Source organism: Hemicordylus capensis, chromosome 2 (genome assembly GCF_027244095.1).
Source record: "Hemicordylus capensis ecotype Gifberg chromosome 2, rHemCap1.1.pri, whole genome shotgun sequence".
NCBI classification, from domain to species: domain Eukaryota; kingdom Metazoa; phylum Chordata; class Lepidosauria; order Squamata; family Cordylidae; genus Hemicordylus; species Hemicordylus capensis.
In genome coordinates this window covers 45282809-45292469 of record NC_069658.1, presented here as the reverse complement: position 1 = coordinate 45292469, position 9661 = coordinate 45282809, and the positions used below count along the sequence as shown (strand labels likewise).

The 9661-nt window shown below is 39.9% G+C and overlaps 1 protein-coding gene across 1 annotated transcript in view; it reads right to left on the bottom strand.

Moving 5' to 3' along the window:
* Positions 1-1329: 1329 nt before the first annotated feature.
* Positions 1330-9661, bottom strand: part of SERINC5 (serine incorporator 5) — a 71862-nt gene continuing 63530 nt past the window's right edge. The window contains exons 11-12 of the mRNA XM_053296403.1: positions 8980-9127; positions 1330-6724 (exon numbers count right to left, since the gene is read on the bottom strand). Of these exons, the coding sequence (XP_053152378.1) occupies positions 6577-6724; positions 8980-9127 (296 nt within the window). The 3' untranslated portion in view covers positions 1330-6576. The remainder of the gene's footprint in view (positions 6725-8979; positions 9128-9661) is intronic.

The following is a 9661-nucleotide window of genomic DNA, read 5'->3' as shown; positions in this document are numbered from 1 at the left end:
AAGTAGGATTGTGGTAGTTCAAACATACTGTACATCAGGGAGAGAAGTCTAGCCTACCCTATCTATCTATCTATCTACCTACCAATCATATTTTTATGCTGCCTGATATATACATCTCTAGGCGGTGTACAAAATTTAAAATATTTAAAAGTTATAAATTAAAATACATGATAATAAAAGCAATAGATTAAAATATATATTAAAGCAAGGTTTTAAAATTATTAACATTAATTCTAATTAAAAGCTTGCAAAAACAGGAGTCTTAAGGTTCTTCCTGGAAACAACAGAGGAGATGCTCTTATTATTTCAGTAGGGAGCATATTCCAAAGCCCTTTATGTGCCGGGAAGTGCATTTAGGAGAGTGTTTAGAAAAGAGATTCCCCACCTGCAGTCTGTAGTGGTGCAGACAAACCAGCCCTGCCACCTCATTCTACTGCATGTGCAGAAGGGGCCTTCCTTCCAAGCAGATAGGCATAGAATGCCACTGTAAAGCCTCATTTGATAAAAGTTCCTTAAGAGTTGAGAACTTTGCAATTCCCAGTTTTGTTGCCTTTAAACTGAAGGACGATTATTAATTTAATCCCCCAGCTAATTTATGGGATGGGGAAGGTGTTGATTACTAAACCCCTGATAATTCAAGTCAGTTGCAAAGGGTTGGCTTCATCTTTTTTGTTGGTGGTTGAGACAAGTGTTGCATAATGGTTTGAAAAGTGTGCTGCTTAAAAACATAAGCAGCAGCGTCTTCAGGAATATTACTTGCACCTCTGCCTTAGATTTCTCTCTGCAAACCTTTTCCTAAACTAAATCTCAATAAATCTCACTCACTCTCTTCATTAATCTTTACATAAAGGCATGATCATTATATATATATATTTGCCCAACAGCTTAAATAATTTAGTACCAGCCCACCCTAGATCCCATTATCAGACTGTCAATTGCTCAGCTGTTCCCATCTGCGTTACATCTAAAGTAACATGAAAGTTATTATTTAGGGAAGGCGGGGAGGGGGATCTCTCCCTTCTCCTACTCCTCCCTCTTTCAGATTACAAATTTATTTATTCTGCAGGAGTGCATCTTTTCCTGCCTATCATGAAGCATAAAACATAATAACCACAGCAAACATGTACTACATTTTGCAATTTAATCGTGAACGTGTCCACGAGAAGACATTTACATTTTCTGGCGGATCTTCCTACCACATTCTCAGCATTGAGATCTTTTACCCCCTACTGAAAGCTAAAATGGTATACCCATTTTCAACTAAATATGTAATGATTGTCCCAAACTGATTTATAGAAATGTTATATGTATATAAAAGAATGCAACCAGTTACCATTTCAAACAGACATTTATTGGTCAGTTACAACAGTTACATCTATAATACTTTCACTCAGTATGCAATTATTCCTAGAAAACCCAACAAAATGTGTTACAAACTATATGCAGTGTTTGTTTTACAGTTCATATTTTTCTTGGTCTCAACATAATAAAGTCTTAAAATTGCTACAAGGCATTATATTCAAAATGTAACAGCTTCAACTATAGTTCTGAACAAAATTTCCACATACATTTCATAAAGACAGATTGTATCAAAATATTGTTTTAGAAAAACAAAAACCACCACCACACTTCAAAAAAAACCCCAAAAAACTATTTAGTAGGAATATCCCACTTTGTATTCAAACTTTAAAACTGATATGAAAAAACAACTGTAAATTAAGAGATAGAAAAAGGAATGGTTCCATTACTTATGAAGTTTAACTATTAAAAAGCCGGTAGTACATTTGAAGAGAGAAAGGACTGCTTTTAATGAATGTCTATATGACAACTATCTACCGGGGAAGTTCTGTGCACAACCCATTGAAATAATGGGGTATGGCATGGAAGCTATCATCTTCCACATTTGCCTTCTATTTCAATAAAACCTTTGCAGGAGAACATCACAGTGGGTTGTGTCTCACACTCTCTTTGTGTCATGCTCTCAAACATTACTAAGAAACATTGAATAGTTTGTTATGAAAAGAAAAATAAAATTACGGTATGGGCAGTATTACAAAGATTTCCTTCTACTTTTCAACAATGTTTTAGTTTTCTGTAGAATTCTTTGGCAAAAACACGCAGCATCAGGGCTGCTAGATTCCAAACCTTTGACTAAACAGTTTTTCTAAAGTAGGTGTTCAAACGTTGCAAAGATTTAAAATTTGGCAAAGTACAGGATTCAAAAGTCTAGTTTAAATGGCTTATGGACTTCAGTAGTTAAAACAAACTGACTTTAGAGGGCAAGCCAATTGTACAGAATCTAAAAAAAAACAGCAAGATGCAATTTCTTGATATTGCACTATTACAGAGGTGAGACAGTATACATATGCACATCCACAGCTATTAGTAAGGCCAGTGAGGTCAAGGTTTTAAGAAGCTGGGTGCCAACATGCCAATCTTCATGAATCATACCAGGATTGCACCCCATTAGACTCCTCTATACGCATGCTGCCTTTTTAATATTATAGGCTTATATTTTAATGCAGCAAGCCACCGATCCAAAGGAGAGGTGTACTTGCTGCTTGTATGGTACTTTGGACCCTGCCAGCACTCCTTCCGAATGTGGGGAGGCTCTGTGCCCACTAAGGAGTCAGTCATCACACTTCCACTGCTACTCCTGTTAGGAATGGTGGGACTATTGTTTGAAGTGCAGCAGACACACTCTGTAGTAGGCATGGAGCCTCCCCACCTTTGGAAACAGAGCCAGTGATGGGCATGCAGCCACAAAGTGGGCAGATGGTACAGCTGCACATGGGCTGCCAATGCGGGGGGAGGGGGCACCTGTCATGCCCTCCTGAGCCCCACCCCTGCACTGGATCACTGTTCCTTCTAACAGGGATTCCCAGATGTTGTTGACTCCAACTCCCAACATCCCCAGCTGTAATAGCCTTTGCTAGGGGATTATGGGAGTTGTAGTCGACAACATCTGGGAATCCCTGTTAGAGGGAATACTGCACTGGATGCTTGGAGGTTGCTGCTCAATCCTCGCTTGGGCCCAGCTCTGGCCATGTTGCTGAATGTGGAGCTGCCCTGTCCCAGAAAGAAAAAGATGCAGGCCTGTTCTCACACTCGCATGGGGCAGCAAGCTTGTGCTGACATCATCAGACTATGCCAACATGTCAAGAAGGCAGGCAGTGGTTGTGGAGGTAGGTGGCAGCGGCGGGCGGCATGAAATCTCATCTGAGGGCCTCCTTCAACCTTACTATGCCTCGGCCAGTGGGGTTTGGGTGCCACAGAAACAGTGAGCACACCTCTCTTAGACTGAAGGCTCACTGCATAGAATGTAAGCCACAATTATTTTTTTGCAGAATTCTGTCCTTCAGATTATAAAGTACAGAGATACATCAGGGAAAGTGGTCAATAGTGTAAAAACATTATCTGAACATGGTCCCCAAGATTTGTCAGGGTTATGATTGAAAACCAACAAGTTGCATACTTCACTTTGTCATTAGCAACAACAGTCTATGGCATTACACATTCACTTTCCTCTCTCCAGATATTATAACATAGAGGCTAGACTGAGCATTAGAAAAGTCTCCAAGAACTTATTCCAGCAAGAATTGTGGAGATGACTAAGGTCACTTTTAAACAGTAGCACCATTTCTTCTTCCTGAGTACACCCTAGCTCCCTTTTTAAGCATTGACAGAAGGCAAAAACCTGTGCAATGATCCAATAATTAAACTATCCAGTAATAATCACCCTATGCAAATTCTCTTATAAGCTGTACAGCTCTTCTATTGCATACAGCTCTAACATTTTGAATTTCAGACTGGAAACTCCAATCAATTTTCAAGAACATTCCATATTAAGATACTAAGGAGAACTAGGTTTCACAGAAAAACAGTGTGTTCAACACCCAGATAGTTATTAAGGTAGTATTAATCAGAAAGATATTAATCAGAAAGGACTGCTTGGTACAGCATACATGGTTAAGTTAACATGCAATCAGAGGCATATAAATTTCTAAGTATTTTGACAAAACATGGAGACTGATTTTCCAAGTTTTTTCTTTAATGCATGCAAGCTGGATTTTATGACAATGATCTGAGCAGAAGCCAGGTGTCACTAGCTCTATGTCAGAAAATTGGGCTTCCCTTAATACCCTGACTGACTAAGGATATTCACTACGCTTCTTAAGCAGCACTGATGCCTTCTGCTTCAGAACATTCCCAGCCACTACAAAGTACTAGTGAAAGCAGCTTCCCTATATGCTTATATGGGGGCTAACTCCATAAAGTCTATGGAGAAAAATAAATAAGGAAATAAATAAGTAAGAGACAAATAGAAAAGGTGATACTGTCTATTGGTTCAACCCTTTGCTGGCTGAGGGAAAGGCAAAAACTCATACTTTGCTTTGAAAACCTGTACACCATTAACAACAGATGTCTGCCATCTCCTATATCAGGAAATATCAAATGAGAGCCATTGTTGCAATTAATACAGTACATACAAATCAAAAGCATGGTAACATCACATAAGCAGGCAGCACCATTACTACTAAATCTTTAAATGAAAAGGTGCATATGCTACTTTGAAGGTTGTCTACTAGAACTTGGAAGCTCAGTTTTAGCAGAATGTTATTACTAAATGGTTGCCAATTATTTATTTTGATCTGAAATGGTAGCATGTGTATCAAGGTACATGCCACCTCCAGCCTCAGAGAAAAGATGCCTCTCAATACCAGTTGCAGGGGAGTAACAGCAGGAGAGATGGCATACCCTCAGCTCTTGCCAGGGGCGGAGCCACCATTGGGTGAAAGGGTTCAAAGAACCCAGGCCGCCAATGGCAAAAAGCCACCGAGAGAGCCCCGCCCTGTGTGGCTCAGGCTCCATAGGAGCCCAGAGCAAACTCACCCCTCCCATGCCCAGGTGAGCCCAGGCAAACTCTCTGCCAAGTATTTCAGGCAGCTCCGACTGCCCAATAGAACATTTTCCCCTTCCTCTCCCTCTCTGGAGGGAGAGAAAGGGGAAAACGTCCTATTAGGCAGCTGACCCTGCTCATTCGGGCTCTCAGCAGCCCAGGCCACGCCCCCTTGCACATGACAAAGTCACATGACACCTGGCTCTTGCTTGTGGGCTTCCCGAGGCATCTGGTGGGTCACTGTGTGAAACAGGATGCAGGACCAGAAAGGCCTTGGACCTGAACCAGAAGGGCTGTTCTTATGTTAAGCACAGCTGCCTACCTAGACAACAAGCAATATGCTAACATCTTATGTGTGCTTATCTAAGACTCAGATTAAATGGATTAATGAGGTTAAGTATGTATGAGTTTCTATTCCCAGGACTACTCTCTTCACATGGAAGAATAACTTTTAAAAAGTCAGCCCTGATCCTAGGGAGAAGCGATCTTTGGTGGGCATGGGAAAGGCATGAAGTTCAACTTAATTAGGAGTTAGAAAGGCAAAATGTTAATTCTGCATGAAGATGCCATTTTTAAGACCCCAGATATTGTAATATCTCCTTTTTCTATAGTCTCTATCCATAATTGCACTTTGAAATAATTATATCAAAATGTATTTAAGGATAACATCTGATATCTAAAGAAGTAATGGACAAAAACAAAAAACCCTCTTGAGATAATGTTCAATATTCCTGACTTTTCTTTAGTATAAAATTACTTTGCAATACAACTCTTCTCTTGATTTCTTAGTTTCTATATTTCACTCCAATAGATCACATTTCTAAGAGGACTGCACCCTTTCAAAAACTCCTCTGATTTATTAACTTAGCTCCGGTTACATAGGCAAAACTTACATTTTGTTGCTCAGTGGTACTATTCTAAATATTGCATCAGATGCATTTTCTCCCAGAGTGGCCCATAATAATTGCTCATTAATTGCACCAACATTTACAGTGTCTGGCATACCAGGCAAAATTTTAGGTTACACATCATGTCACCCAGTGATTCATAAAGGTGCCTTTCATTACAATGACTACAAACGTAGTAGTAGTGCCTTTCATTAATACCATAAATAAATATTTCTACAACCACAAGTCCTTTCTTCCACAATCCACATTTGCAATAATTTACTATGAGCATCTAATACTAAGAAGAAGATACTAAGGAAGAAGAAACCCTTGAGTGGATGCTATTCCCACCTATTGGAACAGTATCCTGATCAAGGTTTCAATTTTGTTATTCTATACCAATTTGTTTCATATTTTCAGCAAAAGCACAACTGGATATCAAAAGTCTGTGTGGACTGACAAAGTATCATTGCAAAAACCATACAACACATACATTTGCACAACAGACAGTCTGTAAATTTAAAAGCTGTTCTGCTTATTCTGGGATATATTTTTGACCCCTTGTTGCTTTTGACTAGATGTATTCCTTCAGGCTTTTAAAGTTCAAATAATGTAAAGAGAAAATAAAAAATAAAAAAGTGTACAAAAGAAAATAAAAATAAAAAAGTCTCAAAGTGTACAGTTTCATACGAGAGAAAGCAGAATCCTAACTAACAATGTTAGGACAGCTAGTAGATAGGATAGTTTTTCTATTTCCAAAACCACTGGACTCTTGTACAGGGAGAAGTTTCACACTGAGAACTCTCTGGTCGGGCAGCACAGAGGAGCAAGCAGAGTCCATAAATAGAGGAGGACACAAAACCAACAGGAAGCCATCTTAATCCAGAATATGGACCAGGTTCCAACCAAAAAATTTTCAATTGCAGCATTTTTGTAACTACAAAGAAGAATAGGAGCAGGAGGTTAATGGATATGCAGGGCACTGTTAATAATCTCATTTCTGTTTTAGACTCCTAGCAATAAATGACCTTTGAACAGCCTCAAGAGACAAGTGAAGGGTGGCAGAAAATAAGGAAAGCCTTGCTGGATTATGAGCCAAGGGCTCATCTAGTTTCCAAAAATGGCTTTTTAGGTAGCCAGGTGGCTCCAGAAAGTCTACAACCAGCACCTGAAAGTAAGTCCCCAGCATCTGATATTCAAGAGTGATACTGCCTCTGAACATGGAGGTTTTATTTTAATTCCATCATGGAATTAAATGATAGATCTATCAGTCGCGGATTGATCTAATTCCTTTTTAAAGCAATTTAAGGTAGTGGCCATCACTACATCCTGTGGGAATATGAATTTCATAAATTAACCATGCAATGTGAACTATGACTCTCTTTTGTCTTCAAATTCAATCAATTTAACTAGGTGACCTCAAATTCTAATATTAAGAGAGGAGAAGACGTAAAGTATCAATCCCCTCCCCCACTTCTCTGTACCACTCATTTAAAAGCCTCTATTAAATTCCTCTTTCTCAGTTGTCTTTAATCTAAACTAGAAATCTCCAAACAATTATCCTTTCCTTGCATGGAAGGTGCTCCAACTCCTTGATCATTCTGGTTGTTTCCCCCCCCTATATTTTTAGTGCTGTAATATCCCTGAGATTGGGAGGCCAGAACTGTTCACAGTACCCCAAACATGTCCACATTATTGATTTATAATTAGGACAGTTTTATTTTCAGTCTTTTCCCTAGCAATTTCCTACCTTAAGTTTACTACTTCATTGCCAAACTGATGTTTTCAGTGAGTGGTCCACCCACAACCCTCCTTGACATCTTTATTTGATACAGCTCCTCGGATACTTTAGAAACAATGGTCAGACTAACCCTCTGCCAACCTGCTGGGTTTTACAATGTGGAAGGAAGAGGGCCAATTTTTATAAATCTCACCCTCCCTCTATAGTCACCTGTGACTCCCGTAACTATGTCCCTGAGGGATGGGGGACATAAATATGTCCCTGAGGGTTGGGAGGCACAAGCAGCTGCAGAAGAAAGAGGAAACTGCTGAAGATCGCCTCTCCCCCTGCACACAATTAAAAGAAACCCCTGATATGTCGGTGGAGGGCTAGACTGGATGTTGGCCAGTGGGTTGTATCCAAAGATATGGATACAGTGATATGTATCCAAAGATATGGATATGGGACCTAGTCATGACTAGGTCTCGTTGAAATTAATGGGACTCAAGTGAGGCATGACTAACTTGTCTCAATCACTTTAATGGTACTTAGTCATGACTAACTTTGTTTGGATACAGACCAATGGTTTAGGTGTAGTAGCATTTTGACAGGCAATTTGTTCATAAAAATGAGACAAGTATATTATGTCTCATGATTAAATTCAAAACAAGGCAACTTCAAACACTGGAGATTATACACATATAATTATTCTATGTTCCATTGTATTGTTGCAATATAAATAGCAACAATTATAATTTACAGTCCACATTTCAAATTTTCAAGTGCTACACATTTGCTATCTGAGTAATTACAATAGTCTTGTAAGACAGGCATGGGTGTCCGGAGCAGGCGTACAAGACGGGGCAGTTGCCCCTATTCTTGGACTGAGCCAATTCTAGAGTTGCCATGCCCCCCAAAATGGTGGGTTTCACCAAGATTTTAAGCATTTCACTCAGATTCGCCTGGATTTCAGCTTGCTTTCTTTTTTTTTAAAAAAAGTGCTAAGCTCTAGCCCTTGTAGAAGCAGAGTTATGGAGCAAAATGTGCAGTCACAATTCTGCTCAAAAATTATTTTCAAGCCAATTTACATAATATGCAAATTAGGCACCTAGATTTGGAAAGCCAGAATATGGCAACCCTAGCCAATTCCCACAGAGTTCAGTGGGAACTGGCTCAACCCAGGGGGCCAGTTCAATGCGGCATACCCCCAGGGAGGAGAGTATTGGACTGCTGACTTTGACCCACTCCTTGGAAAAAGTTCTGTGGAGATAAGATACTAATATTGGCTTATTGAAGATAAACCAATATTAGTAGCCCCATATTGCAGGCAGGTGGGGATGGCGGAGAGAATAATGTCTTGCCTGCTTAAAGGGTTTGTAACTAAGGTAAGATTTAACCAGGAGCACCCCAGGTTGTAACTCATACTGAGTCACTATGTGACTAAAAATCTTTATTTTGAAAAGCTGACTTACTTGAACCAGTGGGTGATGGTCATCATGACGTAAAGAGAAGCCAGGAAGAACACAAAGTGGAAATAGGCATAGCTATACACAGTGCCCTTCTTTTCATCATAAATTACTTTTTGGCCTCCCCTTCTGCCAACAGGCTCTTCAACATCAGCTGCATAAACCAAACACAAAGAATAATATTTTTTGAAGATACTCCAGTATTGGGAGGTAAGGAAAACATAAGCTAGAGCAGTAGTAAGAGGCGCCAACTGCTACTTGGGCACCCATCCATGTTACCAGATGCCCTCCCCACCCTAGAAACGTTGGCTTCTGAGCAAAACTGTGCATAGAGGAGCATTTGGTGCCAGAAGGGAAGCAGCCTTCCTTTGAATCAAACTGCTGCATCAAGCAAATTTGGGTTGGTGCAAATCAGCCTGGAGAGATGACACACCCATCCTGAATTCCTTGTATTTATAATGAAGCCAAATTCTGCAGGGGAGAAAGGAGTCTTAAGACAGAAGACTATACCTGGCAACCTGCATCCCAAAATACAATGCAGACAAGTCCAAGGACAGGCGATTAAATATTGTTTGGACATCCGTTTGAATAGTGACCGCCTACTCACACACTTCCAGCTGATATCGCACAAAAGGATCCTACACATATATCCTTAGTATTCTGTGTTTTTCTTCAGACATGGGATAGT